This window comes from Poecile atricapillus, chromosome 1 (genome assembly GCF_030490865.1).
Source record: "Poecile atricapillus isolate bPoeAtr1 chromosome 1, bPoeAtr1.hap1, whole genome shotgun sequence".
Taxonomy (NCBI): domain Eukaryota; kingdom Metazoa; phylum Chordata; class Aves; order Passeriformes; family Paridae; genus Poecile; species Poecile atricapillus.
In genome coordinates, this window is record NC_081249.1 from 8,868,304 (window position 1) to 8,894,094 (window position 25,791).

The 25,791-nt window shown below is 42.4% G+C and overlaps 1 protein-coding gene across 2 annotated transcripts; it reads right to left on the minus strand.

The window, feature by feature from the left end:
* Positions 1–7,447: 7,447 nt before the first annotated feature.
* XK (X-linked Kx blood group antigen, Kell and VPS13A binding protein) lies at positions 7,448–24,503 on the minus strand. 2 transcript variants are annotated; one of them, XM_058829502.1, is made up of 4 exons: positions 24,241–24,503; positions 16,411–16,673; positions 10,519–11,360; positions 7,448–10,269 (listed from the first exon to the last, which is right to left on the minus strand). In XM_058829502.1, exons 1-3 carry the CDS (start codon positions 24,483–24,485, stop codon positions 10,534–10,536), a joined length of 1,335 nt encoding a protein of 444 aa, XP_058685485.1. In that variant the 5' UTR covers positions 24,486–24,503; the 3' UTR covers positions 7,448–10,269; positions 10,519–10,533. The 2 variants fall into 2 exon arrangements, with proteins under 2 accessions (XP_058685485.1, XP_058685484.1); XM_058829501.1 differs by having other exon boundaries at positions 7,448–11,360.
* Positions 24,504–25,791: the final 1,288 nt, after the last annotated feature.

A 25,791-nucleotide genomic window follows, 5' to 3' on the forward strand; every position in this document is an offset into this window, starting at 1 on the left:
CTGATCAGGAATGGCAGAGTTCTCACTGCCTTTTTCTTCCCCCTAGCTCAGGGTAAGTTACTTGTGCCTTCCCTGGGGTGAGCCAGTGCAGGTATCCAGGATGCTCTGAGCTTCAGCAGCTTTACCTTGCCTGGAAGCTCCTCGGGCACCACAGTCCCTGAAACATGGATTTATTGGCTCAGGAGATTTCTGGCAGGCTACAAACTCAGAAGGGGCTGATCTTGGATCAACCACAACAGTTGCAAAGTCTGAGATTCTTTTGACAGCCTGAACACAGACCATGAAGCAGTATATTTCAGCTGCCTTCAGCCTAGCAATTATGAAATGCAGTAGCTGATCTCACTGCCTGAACTCAAAAAGAAAGGGCAGAGGTACTGGGCCGTTCCACAGCTGGTGAGGTCTGGTGCTCCCTGATGCTTGTGAGTTTTCTGTTAACTCCCAAAGTGACACGACAGGCACGGAAAACTTCACCTGTTGTTGCAAGTGACAAATTTGAGTAGAAATGGTACCAAAACCACTCACGCATCACCCCTGATTTAATTCTGACTGTTTAACCTTCTAAATGAATGAAACATTTTTGCTATTACAAAAACCTGAATGTTTTATACTTTATACTAATTGGGAAAATGCATTAAGTACAAGAAAAAACAATGTTGTCAGCTATGTATTAATAACGTGGGAATGTAAAACTGAAGTATGGAAAAATTAAATGCTATCTCACTCTGTTTATAAAACTTGTTTCAAGCTACTTGACTACACAGAGCATTTTTCATCCTTTTTTTTGCTGAAAAGTTCAGTGAACGCTGATCCTTTTGCAGCATAAATGTATTGCAAAAGTGTTCATGTCTCAGGGTTCTTCCTTTCCTCACAGTAGTTTAACCTCATTGCTTAGGAATGAATTTAGCTCCTCTCCTGCTCTGCACAGTAATGGTCTGTGTACTGCTGCACAAATTTAATGCCAGGTGTTTGCAATAGGCCTAGGGGCATCACACAAATCCCCAAAAGGGACAATGAAACATTCTGCAAATAAAAACCCCAAAAGAGAGAATGATGTTCTCTGAAGAGAAGATAGAGTGAGAGATCCAGCTCCTCCTTCTCAGGCAGCAGGGAGAAAGCCAGGTGGAGACCTTGATTAAGCTCTTTTTATTTTGTAGCCTGAAGTCTTTATTTTGAACACTGTGCAATCACTGTTTACCAACCTTCCCTTGATTCTACACCAAAGAGGAAGAAGGAAACAAGGGACTTGTCAAGCTGGCTTTCCTGAAAAGACTTTTCACATGCAGCCTGAGGCTGTCACTCTGTGTGCTTGTCTTCACTCCAGGGAATGACACAGTCTGAAACTTCTGCTCTTTCTGTTTTGTTTACAAAATAAATGATTCCAAGCTGAGAGAGCAGAAAAGGGGATAGACATGAGCCAGGGAAAAACATGTCAATGAGACTTCAATAAGGACTGGCAGATGCTTCTAGGTCCCTGCTTTACACTGTAACTCCCAATGCAATTCCCTGCTCCAGTACTTCCTCATGCTGTCTTTTGCAGTCATCATGAGAGACCCATGTGCTGTATTAAAAAAAATCCATGTCTGATCCAGATGCTGTTTGCCACACCGGTCTTGGCTTGAAGTCAAGCAGCACCACCCCAAAACAGGCCAGAATAGCTGCACACTGCTGTGTTATAGGAAGGAAGAGACACAACCAGCAACATGTTCTAAGTGTGGACAGAATTTCATTTCATTAAGCAGTCACTAGTTTCCAGGAAGACCTGGACTAAAGCTGAGACAGCATAACCTCCCCTGTATAAAGGCAGAGGTAAAATTAACCTGCCTTTGCATAAGACTGAGGGAGAGGGAGCCCAGGTGGCATCCCTTGGGCAGGGTTCCAGCTTTATGATCTGCTGATGTGCTTCTGGAACACAACCATCATCTATTTGCGAGACTTTTCTTCCCAGGGCTGCAGATCCACTTCGTTTATGTGTGCTGGTGATAGCCCAGGGGAACTCTTCTCTGCCTGGAGCGAGGGACTCCAGCAATGATTTCCTGCTCAAGAAAACATCTCGAAAGATGTGAGAAGAGGAACAGCGGTCTCTCCTGTGCCCGGCTCAGTGGTTGAGCAGCCCCACGGCGGCCTCACATCGCTCACAGAGAAGGAGCTGGAATCCTGCTCAGTCTGCCCCTCCGCATGCCCCTGCCTTGTGTCTCCTTTTCTGCTGCATCTCTATTCAAAACTCTTTCCTGCTTTTCCCTCTCAGCGCTGAGCTGTCAAATCCCATTTCTAATCAGCAGCTCCTGATCACAGCCTGGGAAAAGATTTCCAGGGATCATTAGCTCACTTCCGTTCTTCCCAACAGGATCTGCTGAAGCTGTATTATTCCTGACACACGTTTACATCCCCATCCACACCCAGAAATAAAGGAGGTGCCTCCCAGCCTGCTAGAGCTGTGCTGTGGTAGCTCATGCCCATGGTATCAGCAGAACTCCACACCCACAGAATTATTCCAGCATCCCCCTTCAGGCCCAGGAACAGCCCCCAGGTGTGAACACCTCAGTGCCCAAACCCTGCAACACAGGGTAACATTACAGGTCTTTGTTGCAGTTTCTCTGGTGAAATACAAGAGTGTTGTGATCATTCTTTAGCTGATTTTTCTCCCTCCCAACCCTCAGTGTGGAGGTATGGGGGTGACCCAGCTCTGTCAGCAGATGACTGTCCACAACCCAACACCTGACAGACACAGCCTTGGTTTTATGTTCATTCTCAGTAATATCTGTAGAAAAAACACTGAGGAATTATGTCATGTTTAATGGATGTGTCAAACCAATAACATGATACAATAAACTATGGCACCAAGGAAGAGGCTTTTGCTTTAAAATTATCCTTCAGCTAGATTACTAAAAAGAGAGTTCATCTCTGTGCCAAGATTCAGCATGAAACCTATATGCTGCTAAATCATACCTAAATTGCCTCTTATTACAGAATTACACTGCTCCAGCAACACAATTGCTGGATGTTTCCCTTCACTCATTCGTCTTGATGAAGCTTTTTTACTTCTGGATTTTCCCTGGTAACCGGGACACTTGCCTGAGACTATCCCACAAACCCCTATCTGGCTTAAATTACACTCAAGTTTGGATGAATTTCTTCCAGGTTAAATTACCACTGGATGGGTAGCTATTTAAGCCTCCTGTGCCAAGACTGTTTACAGCTGTTCATTCGTACACACAACCCCCTCCCTCCTGGCACCCATTTTCAGCACTTCCAGAGAAATCACTATGAAAAACAAAATTCCAAGGAGTAGGTTAGATTAGGATTAGATGTGGAAATAATATTTCCACAATATTATTTATTCATTTGCTTTCTTGTGTTTTTGACTTCTTAAGTTTTGATGGTTTAATCATATTCTGCTATTTCCTTGGCTCAGGCTTTCATGGGAGCAGCAATAGGCTGGAGGTACCTCATTTCTTTCTCAGCTGGATTTAGAGATCCCCTCACACAATTTTCGGCCAAAGCTTGAGGAGCTCTGTATACCTTGATCAAAATCTTTTGGATTAAGGGACACACTGTCACCTAACTAGGACTTTTGCTACCTGTCAGGGATGGTCTGCCAAATCATACTCCAGCCCTGTGTCAGCATTTTTTCTCCCCATACAAATACACTCCTACACATGCTAAAATTGCATTTAGTTTTATATTACACTAGTACCTCTTCTGAGGTTCTGATACACTTAAGACTATAAACAGTTTGTCATCATTTTAGATCTCCCACTAGTAAAACTTCCCTTTCCCTGGAGATTTTTTTTCTTTTCTTGCTTGGAGAGACAACTGCTCACTTGCTGTTGTGCCCTGGGAAGAACAGTGATGTATGGGTTATTAAGATAGCTGCTTAAACACATAAGCCCTTGACTGCTAAAGGACACTACAGGGCAAGTGATGGATAGTTGATGGCTAATGGATTCCTGCTTGGTGCCCTTGGGGGCTTCCACTGCATTTTGGGCCAATGGTAAATTATGGTGAAGAGTCAGCTGTCACTGGCATTTGAGTTGTCTGATGAGTTAATGCTACAGCACTCTGCAGCCTTCCTTGAATTTACCTTACCATCAATCCTCATGACACAACACCCACATCCTTGCTGAGGCCCGTATTTCATGGCTAGGCAGAAGTAATTTTTCACTTATTACATTCCTTGCCTGTTCCCTCCTGATAACCTGTCTCCTGCAAAGCTTTCCCCTTCCCTTTCCCCTTCCTCTGAATCTGAGGAAGCTTGATCATTTTGGTGATCATTTCATGGTTCATTTCTGATCCACACAGCCAAATCACCATGAACAAGGCTTAGCACATGCAGTGTCCCTGGCTTCTCCAATCAATTATCGTTTATCTTTCTGTAAAGGACAGGTTTTCTCAGCACATCACATTTTGTCAGCTGATGAAAAAAACAAGATCAAAGCAGGATCCATCCAGATACCAGGTGGTTTAAAAACTACCTGACATATTGCATGGTCCATTGTTTTTCTTCCCATGCATAAGGGAAATGGAATTGTGTAAGGAAACTGCACATAAGATGTCAGTGGTAACATTTCTGTTCTGACCATTAGCATTGAAATTGCCTCAGATGCAGGATCAGCCTAATGTGTGCACTACAATACATATCATACATAAAATATACATATAATTACATATTTCTATATTTCTATGTATTACATATATACAAATACATATAATATACATATTATATATATATATATATAATATACATATAATTAAGACTGCTGGTATTAAAGTAGTCAAACAAAAAAGAGAGATAATGATTTTTTTTAACATGATGCTGTGTCCTAGATCAGGCTGACCTTTTTGCCTCACTGTACCTGGACTCCTTTCTGGGGTTTTCACTATGCCTCTCCAAGAGCTTCAGTGGAGAAATCTAGGCTTACCCTCAAAGCAATATGTTTGTTAGCTGCCATGCACATTTCCATAGGTTTGCAGTGACATCTCTTTTTCTTTCATAAAATATTTCTCTTTCTCCTGCTTGATGTTTTTTCTTCTTGTTGCTTAAAAAAATAAGAAGAGCAGGGAAGACCACAATAAACACGATGAAAAAAGGTTTAAACACCTAATTATTGCACTTTTATAGGACACTTTTCTTGTAGCTCCAAAGTTGAAGCTACTTCTTTTAGAAAATTCCATTTGCACTTTAATTTTTTTTTTTAAATCACACCTGTATGCTTTTGAGATACTGCAGTGCCCAGCACTATTAAAATATTTTAAATGGCAATGAAGTTTGATGCATTCCATGAGTTCAGCCCTTTTCATTGCCAGGTATCTTTGGCTCCAAAAGAGCGCCCCTACTGAAAAATCTGGCTGAGCATTTCACAGTGCCTTGTTTCTTGATTTCTATTTAAAATGACCCCCATGAAGCTGCAGAGAGGGAGAAGTAGCCAGGACACACATTCTGAAGAATGTAACTGGTGCTGTCAGGGCCAGTGACAGCAGAACTGAAGTCACAAGCACCTCTCTTCTGTCTGCTGTTGAGTCCAGCACACAACTTTCTCAATTTACAAGAGCTGCAAATCCATGCATAAACACAACAAAATGCAGTGCTGGCACCTCATCTGTAAGGTGTTGTGCTATTGTTTTTGACATTTACTTCCCACTCCAGAAGGCAGATGTGAATTAATCTTCACCTTGACTACCTCTGGCATCACTCTCCATCTAAATCTGCTCCCGATCATTCCCCAGAAAGTGTCTGTGGCTGATTAAAGCTCTGTGCTGACAGGGCACATTAATCAGATGAAACAAGTAGCTGATGAGAGACATTTCAGTAGTTAAAATACGTAAGATTTATCTGCTGCCATTTTGTGTGCCCTGTCAAAATAGGAATTTCAGCAATTATGAACATGAAGGCACATACCCTATTTAAGACAGGCTGGTTTTAGTTCATTAAATCAGTCAGGTCTCACCTTCAGGGCCAAAAAGTTACAACTGTCATGTTATTCCAGAAGGATCTCAGTAAGCAACATCCAACAAATTAGCATCCATCCTCTGCTTACGTGTGTTTCCCCATTAATGCTAGTCTGTGATTAGAAGCCTGTACACACAGATGCATTCACATCTGAATTTCCTACCTGAAAGGCAAAATTTTCATACCTGAATATAGACATTCAAAATTTCCATAAAACTCTATTTCAGTGGCAAGAGGCTTTCTTTGTATGTATTTGTATGTAATTTCCTTGCATGTAATAGAAAAAAAAAAAAAAAAAAAGGATAAAACTGTCCTTTTTTCCAGGATATGAAGTTGTTCATTCAAGGCAAAGATTTGTAAGCTTTCATATTGTCATTTTGAAACACCTTTCATTCTTACTCTAATTTTGGGGTGACTCCAAGACTTAACAGTTTTATTATACATTTTCTTCTTGGTCAGTAGGAAATTACAAAATCTTTAATACATTTTACTTTTCAAGTCTTCTGTCTCTGGTAAAATCTGACTTACCATGTCTTCCATATTACTGCATGTTCATGTTTCTGTGACGATTCCTGAGTGAGTTGCACTCACCACAACTTCATTTTAAAATACAAGATTGTAAGCACTATGATGTCTGGCCTGCAAACATCTGAGTTCAGACCCCTGTTACCGTTGCTACATAAGGCCTTTAAATAGGTTAAAAGTTATCAAAAGTGGTTCATTGTTTTAGGTTAGATATTATCAGCTACCATGGGGAAAAAATAAAGGAACTACTTATAAATGAAAACAAAAAAAAAATTAAAATTACAGTTTACCAGTCTCAAGAATTCACCAATTCTATGCTGTAGGGAGTACAGCTCTTACTAGCACACAGTACTGTCAATCACCACCAGGACTTCCAAAATCTTTTCTCAGTGCTCACGTAAGCGATGTACACACATTACAACTTGTTGCAATGTATCTATTTATTCCCATATTTAAAAAATATGTGTCTATTTTATCTATTTAAATCTAGAAACACTTACATGTGTTGCAAAGCTTTTGTGCATTCCTATCCCTCCACAAGAATTCTCAGCACTGATTTTGCTGGATACTCCCAGGGTAAGTAAGTACGTATACAGTAAATCCAGACAAATGCAAAACAAGTGCGCAGAAAAGAAGTTAAAATATTCTTTATAAGGTAACAATTTCCTCCCAGTTCTCAATGTAAATCAGTAAATATTCTCACACTGACAATGAATAACATATACTAATGTTGTTCCATACAACACTGGTCTCTTCAACTGCCCTCCTCTTACAAAACGTTCTGCTAAACAGCAACGGACGTGTGGGGGCAAATGATTAATTAATATAATTAATCACAGATTAATTCTTCTGTCAGGTCTTCTTGAAAACATTTTTGCTGCTGTGTGGTGACAGATGACAGTGTGCTCTGTTACCTTTACTTTGAACTTCTTGAAAGCAGCACACTAAGAACTGACACCAACACAACTTGAGGGATAGTTTCAACGTTTTAATTTGTGTTTTACAAGTATAAAAGAAAACCCATATGTCAGATCTTGCATACTCTTATAATACACAAATAATCCTTGCTGAGCCATCTTTTGTGTGACTCAAGATTACTCCAAAGAGTACAGTTTTCAGCAGTAGCCCTAAACCCTTCCATGGAACACACAGGCCCCTCTAACATTCATAGAGGAGAGTAAAAGCACAGTGAACTTGCAGCAAGAGATCACTCATTCATACACAGACAGACTTTGTAGCTCATACTGTCCTCTCCATGCAGCCACTGGGTGTACCGATAACAAAACCCTCTGACAGTAATTATCTGGAGAAAAACGGCCTCTCCCAGCTTTACAGCACACTTCAGAAAAATCAGCTGCTCCCTCAAAACCCTGGACCAACACATTATCGTTGTGTCTGTGACTCCCCTCCACTACCAGCAGTGGCAGCACAGCTGGATAAACCACCCGGGCCGTGGAGACACCAGGCACTGCACAGGCAACAGCCCCTCGTGCTGGTGGAGTGCTGGAACTGTATTTGGTTATTCTGCACAGCTAAGGCAAAACCATAGGACAGTAAAAGAACCCATATAAATTATTTTTTCTCCCTCTCATTACAGTGATTTAAATATTCAGCCCCCTATGCATGCACTTCAGGAGACTGGTATAAAAATAAGAAGTAATATGGCACACACTCTAAATATGCATATACAGTAGTCTGTGAGGTTTAATGGTACTCTGTGTATTCATTCTGAGCTCCTGGCTCTATAACTCTCCTATATTTGACTTCAACATTTCACTCTAGCACCAACCTGGCTGAGGTTTGTGAAGCTTTCACTGTTTCCAAATGGCACAATCACAACTGCACCACCACTGATGGTGTCCAAAGCCTGCTTTGTGCCCTCTCTTGAAATATGAGCTACTACACATGAAGTTACTTTTTAAGTTTTCCCCCAAAGACTAACAATTCAGACCTGGGTACATCTGTAGATAGGCAGCCATTGTAATTCCCTGATTATTGATATTGATGAGTGTCCAGCTATAAAGACATATTCAGTTTTGGCTAAGAACATCAGAAAACTTGTGAACTCCACAGTTTTGGAAGAAAGGGTTACATTCTTCCTTTCTCCTTTAACTCACTACTGGAAAAGAAAAGCAATAATCTTTTACATCCAGAAAAGTACAGAGAAATACTATGCTGTACTTTTACATACAAAGGTACAGAGAAACACAGTCGTGTCTTCAAGGAGTCACTTCCCTATTCTATTCTCCTCAGAGAAATTAGAATGGAGGTGTTTGGTGTCTTCCCCAAATATGAGTTACATTCACACGGCAAATTCAGGCCAAAAATCCCATTACCACCCACCAATAATTTAATGGCATCTACAGATACATACCATATACAGACACATATTAAGCAAAATGAAAACATAACTCTCTAATGAAACTGAAATATGAAGACATTCATTTATACAGTAGAAAAGAAAAAAATAAAAGCATGTTATGTCTTTGCAGTACTGCAGGTGACATATTTCATTATAAATGACCCCAGACCTGAGTTTGAGACACTTCTTAAACAATTATGATGATGTCATCCCTATTAAGAGCTTCACATCCTGCATAATGACAGAATGGAGACTAAGCTTCGGACACTGGGAGATGCTTTGGGTCATCCATTATTTGTTCCCATGAGCAGCCATAATGTGTAACACTCAAAAGAAATGTTAGGAAGGTGCTAAGCAAACAAAGTGCAAAAAGCTTTCACTTAATTTGTGAAAATACATATGGGTTTGTGTATTTTCACTAAATTCTTGGGTGTTCATCTGCTAAAGCTTTCTCAGAAACTTGCAAAATACTGAAACGCTTTTATTTGTGGTGATGTATTGCTGAGAACAAAAAGTCAATGACTTCCATTTTCTCTTTCAGACTTCAGCATTGTGATACTTCTGAGGTAAAGAAGTCAGAGGGTTTTGAATTAATGATATTAAACTAATCATAAAAAATTACAGCTCAAAAAGAAGGAATGAGCATCTTCTATCCCAGTACAAGAAGTCAATGAGCTGCCTACTCGGTGCACTGCCAAACTCCTGACAATCAGGGTAATGCTGATCTCTCTAACTTCAGCCATCTAAAAGGAAGATGGATAGTCAGAACTAATTGTGAAGGCATCTGGTTAACACTGAGTAACAGGTCTCCAGAGAGTGATTCGTATCACCACATTTTGAGATGGGGTGAATCACTCCCCGGAGATGTGCACTGGAGAGCACCTACATGACTGGTACACACTGTCTGCCCAGCCTCTAGATATTTACATAAAGTGAACACCACCCTGACACCAGAACATTACAAAGTATTAAAGAAATTATAATGAAAGGAAAATGAGCTATTCCAGAACATCACAATTAATGTGCTAAATTTAATTCCCTTCCTAACAAGCAGTAAACATGAAGGGTGAAACAGTGCAAAGCCAATAACCCCTCTTTATACATCCTCAGTAAGAGTCACATTTCCCTGCCAGTGCTGGCAAATTGGCTGTTTCATGGCAACCCAGACTACAGTGCATTGTGCAAGTCCAATTCTTCTACCACTGAGAGAAGTATTACCTTATTACACTGCTTAGAGTGTAAAATAGTCTAGAATTTGATCAAAACAGACCACAGCTACAGTCCATACGTGGTCCAGCTCTAAGCTCTGTTTCCATGCTAGGATGGCATGCCATGGGACACCCTATCTGAAATAATATTCATTGCCTTCCATCCTTAGACTTCCTGAGTAAGATGAGCATCAGGACAGTTTCTGAATGATGTCTCCAATAATGACCTAAAATAAGCATGTGACAATAAATCTATGTGCAAAAAGGCTCTGAAATAGAAATCTACAAACAACGATTGCTCTCCATACACAAACACACACAGACACAAATACTCATACACTGTTCTCCACAAAAACAGGCATGTCAGCCATCATGCAGTGCTACACCTGCAAGAAAGAAATCCTACCCACAAGACACAATGTCTAAGATACACAATGTTCCCAGCAGGTGATCTGCCACCTTCCAAAGGCACCTACTTGCTTCCAGTTGTACTAGGCATTGGAAGAAACACTTTGATGAATACTCCTGTTTTGAGAATCTATTGTCTTGCTACTGCCCCGTGCTTCATCGGTATTTTCAGGAGATTTCATTGCCACCTTGCCCTTCAGTAGAGTGGATTTGTGATGCTGGCAAATAAAGTAGAGGATCTTGAAACAGGACAGCAAAGCTTCGGTAATGCTGGCAGAGAAAAGCTTTTTGCACGGGTGACAGAACTGGAAGAACACCAACATGAAGAAGATGCCCATGCAGTAACCTATCAGGAGCTGCAGGAACAACATTGGGGCGCAGACATACAGGTAGAAGTCTGTTCTGTAAATGTACCACATCAGCAGGAGGAAGGCGTTCTCCATCAGCCGCACGATGTAGTACACGGTCATCTGGTACCAGTTCTGGGATTTGCTAATCAAGTCAGGGTCACTGAGCTCCACCTGCGCTGCTGACCAGCAGAACATGTTAATGCCAGCGTACAGGAATGTGAGAAGGCACAGGACGATGGTAGTGCCCACCCTGCTCAATTCCTTCTCTATGTTCTCAGGAAATGGTGACTTGCTAAGCCAGAAAAGAATCCATGGGTAGAAGAAGTAACCTAAGAAATTCAGTAGCACGATGAGGAAAACCCAGATTCGAAGGACTGAACCGAAAAGCACCAGCACAGTGACCCGTGTGGCGATCTCAAAGCTCCTCCACATGAATATGCAGAGGTAGGCAGCAGGTTTCACACGCACATCGTAATCGTCGTACTTTATCTTAATAGCCAGGATGTTGCAGCGTAAGGCGCCATAAACAATCGACAGGAGAGAAAGCACCATAAAAATACCTACAAAGAGAAAAGACAAATCAGGACCTTCAGTTTAGCAGCAGACATTGTATCAGGGGAGTGCAGGTGCAGTCATCATCAGACACTCCTGGGCATTCCCAGCAGGGTGTAATGCCACAGGAGCCATTCCCAGCCTATACTTGTGTGAAGGAAATTACCTCAGTTAAACCCAACACATAACTCTAATCCTACCTCCTATTTTGGGTCCTGTTTGATACATATTCAGTAGCTAGTAAGAAAAAGAAGGCACTTAGCAGTGATAAGTGTCTCTCCTTCTCCCCCTGACAAGGGCCGTTCATACACAGGCTGTCCTTGGTAATTCCACAGCTCAGTTGTAAGTGCTCAACTTGCTCCCAAACTCCTACAGTACAAGGCACAGGGGTGCTACGCCCTTCCCATACAGATGAAAAACTGCAAAACAGAAGCTAAAACTTTGGAGTAACTTGGACCTGCAGATAACTTGGTGCTTGTGAAGTTTTGTGTTGAAGCAAATCACAAGAAAGTTATGTGATACAGCTCAAAACTGAAAGCTGAAGGAATTTAAACACAGCACTGTCCACATTGTCTCTGACTGTGTAGAGAGACATTTACTCACCTGTCTGCACTGTGTTTTCCTATACATCAATTTTCTTTATACACCCATTTGTATAATGCAGTTAAAAAACCACTCCTATTAAAAATGTCTTTAAGTTCAGGTCAATTTACAGTACCTCCCACCTACCCAGAATCCCTGAAAGGAAGGTTTCACATTTAAATTCTGCAGAAAGTGAAGGCAGAGACCAGATGTTACTTGGCACTGCAAGAGGGCATCCTGTCTTGCCATATTAAGTAGGTACAAATGTACATGAATACTGGACACAGAGAATAAACAAAGTGCTAACTGCCTACAGGATTTTTAATATTTGCATACACAATTATATAAATATTTATTCAAAATTTTATGAACATGCTGAATAGCTGATATTGCATCAGATAAAATAGTCGGAGCTGGGAATTCTTAATTATGTCAATTACATTTGCAATGCTTAGCAACCAGTGTTTTCTGCAGCTTTCAATTAGTTTGTGTGCCAATATCCTACAAATAAACTGGATTCCCTGTTTTGCTATACCTATATTGCCAAAATTATCAGGGTTTGGGCTTTTTTTCTTAATTATAAGTCACTAATTTCTAAGCAATCTTTTGAAATAAATAAGTGTATTTTAAGATCTCTAACAGCTTTCTAAGAGAATTTTCTCTATCATTTCAGCTAATCTCTTTTCCATTATGATCCACAAACACCTCTGAATTACTTTGGAAAATAATTAAGTCTTTATATCTAATTTTCCAAGGCACTCAGTAAGGTGAGAAGCATTTATCATTTTATATGGTAATTTTGTACTGCCAGTTTTGTGTTACATATATTCTCTGAAAATGTTTATTTTGAAATTGCTAGTAGGTAATCAGTAGTTTTTAAACATCTTTTTTACAGCACTGAATAATGTCTCTAATAATGACTTAAAATAAGCATGTGACAATAAACCTATGTGCAAAGAGGCACACAGAGCTGGGCCTTTCTAAATGTTACATCTTGGAAAAGCATCAGCTGAAAGGAGAGAAGGTGAGTTCAGTCAAGGATATTGCTTGATGTCCTATGGCTTTTTACAAAATCTTTCCTGTAGTTTTGAGCTGTGAAAGAACATAAATTCCAGCAGCTAATGAAGCAAAATAATATTCTCAGAGTTAAAGGAAGATAAAGATGTACCCACTGGGGACTGAGTGCTGCTGTGCTGGAACTCTGCTTGCTTTCTGCTTTGACAAGCTGAAACGTTGATCTTATTCCCCAATTTCACTTTAGGGAATCTATTAATCTCAAACCTGTCTTATGAACTCAAGCCTTCAAAAGTGGCATTTCTCCATTGATAGAAAATAGGTCATGCTGATTCTGGTCACTAGTATACACTAGTCCAGTCCTACTCCTTTCCTAAAAGCTCATTATTGTCACCAAACCTTCAGTTCAAACATAATTAACTCTGTGAGAAAGATCATTTGAAGGAACCACTAAGGGAAATTTGAGAGTGAAACTGAAAAGCAACTCAGTTGCTTTTACTTATCCTGAGCAGGCAAAGAAATGTAAGTTTAAAAGGCAAAATACCTTCCCCTGGAACAAGTTCAAAATCCTCTATCAGTCCCTATAAAGGCGGCATTTCTCTTCTTCCTTCCTCCTCCCAGAAGGCTGTCTTCCTCTTACAAATTAGAGGTGGATACCCACAGAGTCATCCAGGGAGGCACTGATTTACTTTGTTGTGTTTTGTTATTACACCTGAAGTCCTTCCAAGCCCTGGTCCTTCCCACTTCAGAAACTGCTAAGACAGTGAATTTTACTCCTCACAGGTACCACTGAAATCTATTATAGATACTATAGTTATATGTATACAAAATAGAGCTAGGACTCAGATTAGGCTAATACATGTGGGTTTCCAGTGTTGTACTACATCAAACATTTTTACACTTTTCATGACAGACAGTCACCAAAGCTTTATGTCGCTCACCACTAACCTCAAGAGTTGGTCCAGCTTTTGCAGTTCTCTGGTTGTCTTGATCTTACATTCTTGGCAGACTGTGAAATGAGTTTTGAAGAATGCCAGACACTGGCAAGACCCCAATAAACCAGAAGAAAACATCCAGAGAAATTAATGAATGCCATGAAACACACAAGGAATATGCAGCATGGCCCTGGCTGGCAAAGGGCTAGGCAAGGATGCATGTTCTTTTCACAAGTGCTCAAACCAACACCAGAAGCAATATGGAGTTTCAAACAGATTTGAAAGAGACACGCCATGCCCCCAGCATGATGGTAAACAGCTTCAGGTTCTCAGGTGATACTGACCTCATCACCCCTGAACAGAATTTACTCAGAATGATAGGGTATGTAAGAATCCAGAGAAATAACAGACTGACGAGGAGACAAGAAAAAAACATGTGAAAATCAAAATACAAGACGGTGATAATTATACCAGCTGCAAATGGAAGAGAGCCTGAAATTTGGAGGACCAGTGTCAAAGAACAGGGAAACTGAAGACATCTGAAGTGTGGAACAAGAACTGGGCTGGCTGGATGAAGAGATTGCAGGAAGTTTAATTCATATAATTCATTCATTCAATTATATCAGCAGCTAAGATACACACAACAAGAATATGGTTAGGACTCTTGTTTTTATGATGAATGAGTTCTAACAGACATCGACATTGCTCCTAAAACTTTTTTTTTTCTTTACATTTCTGTATTTTAGAATTACATCTGTATGGAGATGCTCCTGGGAAGCATGAAATAACTGCTGCATTTGCAAGTGGGTTCACCAAACTCTCTGATGAGCCAGCTTATCTCTGGTCATTTCACCCAAGGAATGTCACATATCAGTTTGTGATTACAACTCATCTCAGCAGTGACTGAAAAAGCTAAAAGCAATACAGCATTACAAATGATTATGAAATAAGCAGTTCTCTGATCATCTGGAACACAGGACTTCTCTTTGGAAATCATGACCACTACGGTCAAAACCAGTAATAAAAGAAACACAATAAAAAGGTGACCTTTCTCAAGTAAATTCCATCTACAGCAAAGTGACTGGAGATTTTGCTGGTTGCACTGTTCAACAAAGGATTCAATCACTTTGTCCCCATCCCACATCACAAATGCCATGGTTATTTGAAGAACCTACCTTAGTTAAGAAGAATTCAGGAACTGGAAGGAGTAATGTCTTCCAAGAAATTACTGCTATGATGTTCTGGTTTTGGCTGGGGTAGAGATAATTTTTTTTCTAGTAGCTGATACAGTGCTGAGTTTGGATTCACTAAGAGAATAATGTTGATAACACACTGTTTTAATTGTTGCTCAGCAGTACTTTAAGTCACAGATTTTTCAGTTTCTCATGTTCTGACAGTGAAGAAGTACACAAGATGCTGTGAAGAAGCACAGCCAGAACAGATGATCCAAACTATCCAGAGGGATATTCCATACCATTGGTATCATGCTTAGTGTATGAACCAGAGGCAGTTGTCTGGGAGGGGCTGATAGGTGCTGCGGGATGGTTTGGGTGCCCCTTGTCTTTCTTGGGCTTTATTCTTCTCCCTCTCTCTCCCTCCATCCCTCTCACCCCTCTTTATCCCCTTCATTACTACTACTACTATTACTATTATTATTGCTATTATTATTATAATAATAATATTTTACTTTATTTCAATTATTAACTTATCACTTCAGCCTCAGCCTCCTTAGCTATGAAGCTGGTAAAGATCCTCTCAGGGCCTTAGAGATACACCAAGAGCTATTTAGTGTTTCAGTAGAAACACACCTTCAAGTTCACACAGGTGCCAAAGTCCTTTATTACACTGAAAAGCTGCTGGTCCCATGACCAGCAGGGTTCTCCATTTAGTGGTGAGCCAGAAAATTAGCAGCACATCATGGAAGCAAGATGCAGAGACCCATAGTAAGAGTGATGTGTCCTGGTATGGGTGATGTGTCCTGATGTTGTGCAGCACTGCTTGGTGAAGGATGAACAGCTTGGGTCCAGAGATGAGATGACCACAGTTGCATAGCAGTTTACTGAGTCCTGCCTTTTGATTCCAGAATCAGAGTCTGGCACAAGTAAAGATAGTTAATGTCCTTAATTCATATTTAAAACTGAATTCCTGAAAGTACACCATCCCTAAGGCAGCATGAAAAAACAGTGTACCCCAAGGAATTTTCCAGAAAGTTTTGCTCAAAAACCAAATTGGAATGGACATAACTTTTTGAACTTCTTCATGAAGACAGCTTGGTCCCTCCAGCTGCCTCCCTCTCATACCATAATGGTCACTTTATCAGGTCAGTGTTTTCATAGCAACCCAAGCGTGCTACAGAAGGTGTCAGTCTAAAACATGACAATATAAACTTGAAAGCAACATCACCAAACTTGAAAGCTATCACAGAGATGAAACCCATTGCAGAATGCTTGGTTCCTGTGCAGGGCAGCTAAAATTGACTGCCCTCCTACCCAAACACCAGAAAGGTCATAAGAACACCTCTACCTACTTCTGGCAACCGTGACCTCCTGCTGCAGGACACAGATGTAGAGCTGGAGCGTGAGCTGGGGCGCTGAGCCGAGGAACGCCTGGATCACAGAGGCCCTGCTGAATGCAGACCTGTGTGTGCACAGCTTGCCTTCAGCTTGTCCCACTTCCTTCTCAATTTCTTCTGAGTACCCATCCTTGGGAATCTGCCTCTTCTTTGTGATGCTGACATAGGGCTCTTCAACTTTGTCAGCACGGAAGTAAATGTAAAAGGCTTCCACACACCTACAAGCAAACAATTAGAGTAACAGGGGAAAATGAAAGAATGAAAGGTTTCCCCACTTCCTGGTATTTTAAGCAATTACATAATAAATCCTAAGCCATTTTTTTCATAGAGCAAAGCCTGTAAGTTTTCTCCTGGTAAACTTGGAATATAACAATTTCATTCTTTAAAACACGAACTACATGTTACTAGAGGGCAGGAACCTGGCAGTGCCCTTTGGGCTGCTTGTAGTACTCAGATTTGGGAGGAGGTTTAATCATTTTATATGAGCTGCCCTTGCTCTCTGGTGTCCCACTGAAGTCCTTAAAACTGCTCATCCCCTACAAGGATGCCAGACCCAGGACCCAAACTGGAAGTGTGTTTCTTCAGATTTTCATGTTTTTTCCTTCTTGTTATCTATACATCTGTGACATGCTAATGTGACATGGCAATAAACCCACTTTTCATACCTTTACCTTAAAACACTTGAAGAGAGAAGCTCAGGGTACAAGGAGGTGCACATACCTCAAAACTTTACCAAGCAATGGTTCAAAACACCAGTAACATGCCACAGCAGTGAAAAGGAGCAGTTTTGAGCCTCACAACCCTTGAAATAACATTTTTTTTTTTAAAAAGGCACAAGAATAGGAGCTTTAGTTCTTAGAGTGTACTTACATTTATTGTACTGTTAAAGAAATATTAATATAATCTCACCAAAAAAAATTCTAAGTAAGAAGATGCAGTGTTTCCAGTTGCTGCAGTTTTTCATACTTTAAACACAGTGGAGCCAAACCAAGGGAGAAGAAAGAAAAAATTACTTCTGTTTATTTTAATAAACTTTACTTCATCTTTTCCTCTAACTGGACCACTAGCAAGTTTCAACCACTCAAGATAAAGAGTAGTTTTGGGATTGTGTGGTACTATTCCTGATTCACTAGGCTTCAGCTATCATTATGACTAAAGCTCTTCAACATTCCTGCTGCTCTGGACACTTCATTCACAGAGGTGACTTTCTGTCTTCCCCTCGTTAATCTTTTCACTCCCTGTTAATCTTGTCCCACATGAAAGAATCCCTACAGCCAAAAATAAAGTGTGCAAAACTATCAAAGCACTGTGGCTTTATGAAGCCGGCATAGATTGTGAAACCAACAAATTGATTTTATTCCAAAAAGAAAGATCCCAGACCATTTTTGTCTCATTTAGTATTCACAGCCATGCATTCACCCTGAACTGAGGGCAAGTCTGAGTATATTATGGAAAACTGGATCTCAGCATCAGGCTGTGAACTCTTGCTGTGTGTGATTAGAAGCAGATATAGTCTAGGGACCCATCTAAAAAATATGTAGTGCTCCTATTAAAGAAATCAGATTTATGAGACTACTGACAATAGCAAACATTATGATCAACCAAACACCGGGTTTTGGAGCAAGAATTTGATTTTTATTTACTAGCTGGGTATTAAGTAGCAATATATTGTTTGTGATGGGAATTTTTTGTCCATACAGAAAAGCAAACATAATGTGAAATGGTCTCATGAGCAAACCTTAGAGCCAAATGGGGCTTTTACCACTACAACATAGTAATAAAAAATGCTATATGCAAGCATTCAGATTACATTGATGAAGATGCCCATTTTCCCCCAGGCCCTTCCAGTCCCATGCAAGAGTGTTTCTGGAAGTCAAGCCTTCTGGGACAAATAACAAATGCACTCAGGATTCCAGCTGGTGCCACTGCCCAAGAAACTGCTTCGAACAGGAGCAGACTGGCAGCTGACACACCAGAAAGAACAAGCACCAATCTAAAAGTTTAAGGAATAGAATGTGGGAGGGACACACAAACCTGAATGACCACCCAGGTGAGAAGGGTCCATGTGATGAAGAATCAATGCAGATCATGTTGCTGCATCTGATTATGACTTTGCCTGTAAAGTAGTGAGGGGTGGGGCATCTTGTCTTTAAATGAACTGCCTGGCTTTCTCTTTTTTAGCATGAAACACAACTAACAGACAATGCAAGAAGGGGATTGCTTCATGGCAGCTTTCCCCTACAGTAACAAGCTCCTGCAGCATGGTGAATTCCACAGAAGCCCTTGTTGCTGCTCTGCTCCAGATGCTTCTCTGTTCCAGATGGACAGGAGTGAGAGATCCCAACTTCTGCACAATCCATCTCCTGCAATGATGTTTAGGGCTCCTTCAAGAGCCCCTCACATGGTGTCAAGAGCAGAAGGCAAGCAGCCAGCTGTCTCCTCTGCATGTAAGGCACTGACAACCACAGCACAGGCTCCAAAGGAACTAAAATTGCTTTGAGGAAAAAAGTCAGATCTGCTTTCTACAGTAAGAGGTAAGAAGAGGATGGTATGACTTTCTCCCCTGCTGCTGTATCTTGGCAGAAAGAAGAGCCATACTTTTTCAGGCATCCTGATGGTGCCCACAAAGAATGATTCAGCCGCAACACATTTGTCTTCTGCACATTAAGTAGGAGGAATAATCCTGCACTTATATGCTTGCTGAGAGTGAGCACCTCATTTCCTCTTTTAATCATGGACGCGTGGGATTGGAACACAGGCAAAATAATGGTGGTGTGAAGAGGGAGAAAGCAATGAAAACAGGGAACTTTCCACACCTAACCGGCACTCCAAGAACAAACAGCTATTTGAGACCTATCCACACATACCCACTGCAAATGTATGAGCAGATTTCTCTAATTCTTAAATTTTACTAATCCTTCTCTTCAGAGAGGTGTGAAAAAGACTTATCAGTCCTACAGATTTACTTACCTGCATCAGGCAAAGATCTGTTTCTCACTCAGTCTTTTACCTTTTACCCATACTGACTTTCTGCTCATCTCACCATGGACACCTAACACATCTGCTAAAGAATAAAGGAAAGAAAATTGCCTGCAGAGAATCTAGACAAATTCCTCCCATCTGGAAAAGAGGGTGGTGCATCAACAGCTGTAAAGTTTTGGGCTAGCAGGATGTCCTACAGTGAGGTCAGCCAATGAAGTTCTACAAGGAAGGGAGGAAGCTTTTAGACCTGTTCTATTTTGAACTGTTAAGCAGGTCACTAGCAAAGAGAGACTACCCATGAGAGACAAAGCTTCTGTACAATGTCACTGAAGCAGTACCTGCACCATTAGAGCTTATTAGATTTCAAACTACAGAATTAGATGCCCAAAACATGAATGACTATAGAAAAATTTTTTTTTTTTTTTTTTTTTTTTACTTCCTGCAGCTTACAGAGTCAAACTGGCCATAACAGCAGCTCCTCTGGCAGTTCGATGCAAGCTTCCTCCTACATCTGCTGTGCTGCTGTCTACATGGTAGATAGAGACATGTAATTGTTTCTCCTTATGCTTTGAGAAACAAAGCCTGATCTCATTAAAAAAAAATAAATCTATTGTTTATAACCTTGTCCTATTATAACACGAGGAAAACAGTCATTAGTGTTCTATATAGGGGGCCTGTTATATTTACTCAAGATGTTTTTTGAAAGAGTTCATCCTTCTGCTGACCCAGCCCTCCCCTGACTGCATCTCCTCACACAGAACAGGTTGGGCTCACACTGCACAAACAGAGCACTGGGGAACACAGTTCCAAAGACACCTGCAGTCACTCAAACTTCCCTCTCCATGAAGCTGGTACCAGAAGGAACCACTGCCAGGTTCACACTGGTTGGTTTTGATGATGCCACTTCAGTACAGCCTTCAGTAAATCAGATGGGAGGGAACTCCTGCATCCAGCAGACTCACGGTCCCAACACCAGTGTGTGACTGTAAGCCACGACTGGCCAAGTCAGTTTGTTGGAAATCTGCACTTCAGCTCTTGATCCTTTTATTAGTTGAAGAATTGAAAAGGGCAAACAAGTTAACAGGGGGTTCTCTGGTGCCTATCATGAAGAGTAAGGACAAAAGGAGGCTCAGGGGGAACATTATTGCTCTCTACAGCCCCTCAGGAAGTTGTAGTGAGGTGGGGATCAGTCTCTTCTCCCAAGATAACAAGAGACAGGACAAGAAGAAATAGCCTAAAGTTGGTCCAAGGGAGGTTCAGGTGAATATTAGCACAGATTTTTTCACTGAAAGGGCAGTTAGGCATTGGAATAAATGCCCAGGGAAGTGGTGCAATTGCCATGCCTAAAAATGTTCAAATGGCCTGTGGATGTGGCGTTCATGGACATGGTTTAGTGGTGAACAGTGGTGCTGGGTTATCACTCGAACTCAGCGACCTTAGAGGTGTTTTCAAACCTAAACAATTCCCTGATTCTCTAAGGGGTTATTTACACTTTGAAGAAATCCTGAAGTGTAGAGCAGTACACCAGCAAAATGACATCCAGTAATTATGTAGCACTTAAATTCTCAAGATGACTTTGGTGCTAGAAGTGCCATCCAAATGAAGTGAACAAAGAGACCAGCCCAAGCACAGAAGCAGCCTGAGCTAAAAAGCTCATCATGACCTTCTCTAGAGAAAAGACAAAAATAATCAACCTCTCATTGACACTGGCTACTGTTTTAAGTATTTTTTTCTGTTATAAATTACTTAATGTGGTAAAATAATCTCCTTTTACAAAAAATCCTCCCAAAACCAAACCTATTTGAATACATCTAAGCATCCAGACAAATTAGTGCACTCATAAGGAGTGGCACTGACCTGAAATACTGCAGGAATCCCACATGATGCCCAGAAACCTGCAGTGACTTTGTTCCAGCCAAGTCTCTGCAGAGCCTCTGGCATGCCTGCATCCAAAGGATAACAGCCAGGCCTCCAAAGGAGATAGGAATTTTGCTCTACAAATTGCTCCGAATTTATAGAGAAACTCCTAGGGAGTGGGAGAAGAAATTAAGAGGGTACATTAACAGTACACCAAAAGTCCTCTCCAGGAAGAGGAATGCTACCTAATTTTAGTCCTTCCAGTGGCAGCAGCAGGACAGCAAGTGCCTCCTGAACAGGTGGAGTGTGGGTGTTTGGGGAAGGTGGTGGCATGCAAGAAGGTTCTGTGAGAGAAAGTACTTTTTTCCCATCATTCAGATGATTCAAAATAGGCTGAATCATTTGGCTTGCAAGGCTAAATACCCTCCTTCCCTGCCAAGATATTTCCAAACCATTCCCCAAAATTTAAAGGTTGGTTTTTTTGAGGAAAAAAGGAAGGCAGGGGGAAAAAAAAAATCTAGATTTTAAGACGATGAAGAGAAACTCACACAACACACATGGGCTGATGATAAAGCAGTGCACTGATATCCAAGTATTTAAATCTGAACAGAGAAATCCTGACTATTCTGTATCATACCAAACCAGAAATCGTTAAAAAGTTGGTGTTAAGGCTCTTTTAAAGCCAGCCAAAGCTGCCATCCCTCTGTTGCAGCATGTCATCACACACAGCCTCAAGGTTCTTAAATGTTTCATTCCCATGCCACAGCAGACAGAGCCTGGGGAGGCTCTGCTGTCTATGTCCTATTTGACCTAATTTGACCCAGTCCTCCCTAAGCAGCCCTGGGCTGTGCCAGTGAGGCACAAGAGTCCCAGCAGGGAGGATGGAGCCGGGCTTCACGCAAGGAAAGCAGATGACTGCGAGCAGCAGGATTCTCTGGAGCAAAGGAACAGAGGTTTGCCTACAAGGATGGAGGAAAATGCCTCCAAGGACAATGGTCCTTTTCAGCTTAGGAAAAGTGAAAGCCACAGTGCAGTGATGACACAACCAAAATATACTTTGCCTTCTAGCTATCACCTGAGCCTTGTGTGTATGTCAGTCCACACAGGGTGGAAAGCCTTCTGTGCAAAGCAGGGAAAGGGAGGGTCTTTTGTATGCTGAAAACAATATTTACAGTGCAGAGCTATATCTGACAGGAAGCAATCAGTTTCCTCTTCTGACAGATACAGCAATCTTTAGCTCCAGGAAGACAAGGAAGGAAAAAACCCCAAAACATTTTACTGTCTCAGATCACTCTGCCTTCCCAGACTTTTGTGCTGTATCGTACAAACAGACACATTTCCCTAAAAGTAAAAAGAGGTTGTTTTGTATGAAACTTCTAATTTGTAGAGTCCTTCCAGCCTTCAGCAGAAAATAAGTTCTTCAGGTAGCATGAATGTACTACCCTATTTTAACTAGTAATTATAATTCCAGGTATCCTGGGTTTAGAGAGAGGTCAACATACATCACTTTGTCATGCCTAAATGATGCCATGGGGACTATGGCACAATTATGCTGCAGCACATCTTCAAACCTCCTGGAAACGCTAGGTTTGTAAATCTTTGAGAAAGGAAGAAGTGCAGAGTCGGCAACACACTAGAGGAGAGGAGAGGGCTTCCATATGCTCACTAGTTTTACAGCAGTGATCGCAGCTGGGAGTTCACCAGAGAGCAGGAACTGCACTCTGCACAAGATAAGATTTGTGCTGTAAACAGAAAACTTGATGTTGAGAAAGAAACAGAAAGTCAAGTCATGCTTGGTGCTTGAAGTCAAAATATAAATCTATGTTGCTTTCATATAATTAAAAAGAAAATCCTTCAATTTCTTCTTGTTGCTCAAATCCTTTGTCTGCTTCGTCACATATGCTAGATTGACATTATTCTCTCCTTGTCTGACCTCGAGAAACTGATTTATATTGACAAAAGTCATGTACTTAATTTCTGATAGTTTCTTTCTCTTTGGTTCCTCCCTTCAATTCCAAGAATGTGGAAGCATATTGTTATTAGCTATTAGAAAATCAGAGCTCTTTAAGAATTGTTAAGCCAGAACTTAAACATCTTTAAAATATTAACAAAGCAAACAAAAAAAAATATCCATGCATGGTTATAGAAGAAGTCAGTGTTTGGTGTAAGATAATTTGTAACATCCAAACTGTTCACTTGTCTTAATGTGAACAAATCTTTCTTTTACACACTATCCAGGAATTTCAAGAAGTTGGTAATACTTCTCTTAGCCTCTACTACAGACACATTGCATTTAATTCCCTTTCTTTTTAAATAAAAGATTTGAATATAAATTTAAAATTAATGCCCCCATGAAACATTTTGTCTTGGAGTTGCACACACTTTTCATCTAAATATTTTGATTTTTTTTCCTAAGGGTATTTTCAGTGAGACATTGAACTGGAATAGGAAAATATCTCCAAAACAATTTGGGTCAGGAAGCTCACGTTTGGAAAGAAGAGACAAACTAGAGCATCACTGATGTTCCAAGACGCACAGATGGGATGGGTACTATCGTTGTTCTGAACTCGAAACAGAGTGAGTAATCTCCCGTTCTCTCTTGCAAGTGAGCAGAGAGCAAAGCGCTGTGGATGAGGCAGCAGCGAACAGACACAACCATCTGCAAGCAGCCACAGGGATGGAAACCCAGCGGAGAGCGGGGCTCTCTCGTGTCCCCGTGGCCCGGCAGGGCTGAGCCCCTTTCCCCAGGGGTGAAATCCTCAGTTTTGTGCCCGAGGATTCCCGGAGGACGCCGCTCTCCCGCAGCTGCGGCAGGACGCGCTCGGGCTCCGGCCGGTGCAGAGCGGGAGCGGCCCCGCCCGCCCCGCACAAAGGCCGGGGGGCTCGGGGCGCCCCCGGGCTCGGCCCCGGCCCCCGTCCCGCTGAAAGCGGCACAGACTCACCGACCTGACGAGCGGCCCCAGCTGCAGCAGGTGCAGCAGCAGCACCAGCGGGCGGTCGCGGCTCACGTCGCGGTGGATGAAGACCAGGCTGAGCTGCACCAGCCCGCAGGGCAGGAGGGCGAAGAGCAGCGTCAGCGTCTGCCACATGCGGTCCCCCGCGTCGCGGTACCCCGCGCTCAGGCACAGCGCGGCCACCGTCTCGGACATGAAGAGGACGAGGGAGATGAGGACGGAGCCCGGGAATTTCATCGCAGCGGCCGCCCCAGCCCGGCCCGCCCAGCCGCTGCGCACTAGGGCCCAGTCCCCGCCAGAGGGAGCGCCGCGCTCGCTGTCGGCCCGCGGCCTCTGCAGGCTGCGCCTGGATCCGGGCCGGAGGTCGATCCTGGCCGGGCTCGGATCCTGCCCGGCTCTGGATCCTGGCCGGGGCTCGACCCTGACCGGGCTGGAAGCGGGGGAAGGTTCCCTGGCGGTGCGCTGGGAGCTGCCCCTCATCGTGTGTCCTTCAGCCGTCAGACACAGAACCGAGCTGAGGGGGGGGGTGGGAAGGGGAGAGCGGGTGCCCCTCAGGGCGCTTCCTCAGGCTGGGGAGACCACACAGCACGGGATCGCTCAGGCTGGAAAAGACAACCACACCATGGCACTGAGTGCCACGTCCAGGCTTTCCTGAAACACCTCCAGCGTCAGGGACCCCACCACTTCCCAGGGTAGCCCCCGTTCCAATGTCTAATCATCCTTTCTGTGAAGAAATTCTTCCTAATGTCCAACCTAAACCTCCCCTGGTGCAGTTTAAGATTGTGTCCTCTAGTCCTATCACTCCTTGTGGGAAGAGACTGACCCCCACGGGGCTACACCCTCCTGCCAGGGACTTGTAGAGAGTGATAGAGATCTGAACGGAACAGGCAAGGGCAAAGTCTGTACCAGGAAGAAAACAATCCTGTCCAACAATAAAGGCTGAGAGATGATTTAATAAATAAACAAACAAACCCCACAACCAAACCAAGCAAATAAAAGGCAGAGAAGGAGTTGTGAGTGCGGAGGAGCCTCCCCTGCTGCACTCAGCTCAGTCTCTCTGATCAGGACACTGTGGCAGTGTCACAGGTGCCCTTTTAGCACTTTGCCAGGTGGCTCTCTTCTTGCTTGCCACACCTTTTCCTTCAAAGGTTCTTTGGGCCACAGAACCCTAAGCTGTGACAGCAGCTGTTGACCTGCAGCATTTGCCTGCTGTCCCTGGGCCTTTCCCCCTCACCAGCAGGATCCTTTCTCCCTCGCCACCAAAATTCTGGAGTCCTTCTGGAGGTATGTATGGTCACCCCAGCAGTATCACCGATGCCTGCATGGATGAGCAGCACAAGGTGACAGTCTGAGGAAAAGACAAGCCTTTGTAGTCCCTCCATGAAAACCTGAGCACCTGGCAAGAAACAAAACTGAGGTACCAAGCCAGGCTGGCAGATGGTGCCTCTGTCTGGCACAAGAGTCTCCACTCATCGCTTCCCTCCTCCTCTTGGTGCAGGTGCTTGGTTCATGCTCAGCTGGCTCTGGTGATAGATCTCATTTC

What these genes read in the sequence shown, in the direction of transcription:
- XK (XM_058829502.1), bottom strand. Translation starts at nt 24,485, where the DNA reads ATGAAATTCCCGGGCTCCGTCCTCATCTCCCTCGTCCTCTTCATGTCC. An exon ending in CAGCTGGGGCCGCTCGTCAG is followed by an intron (nt 16,674 to 24,240) that starts GTCGGTGAGTCT and finishes GTTTGCTTGTAG; the next exon opens with GTGTGTGGAAGCCTTTTACA. An exon ending in GGAGGTCACGGTTGCCAGAA is followed by an intron (nt 11,361 to 16,410) that starts GTAGGTAGAGGT and finishes TTCTCTTTGTAG; the next exon opens with GTATTTTTATGGTGCTTTCT.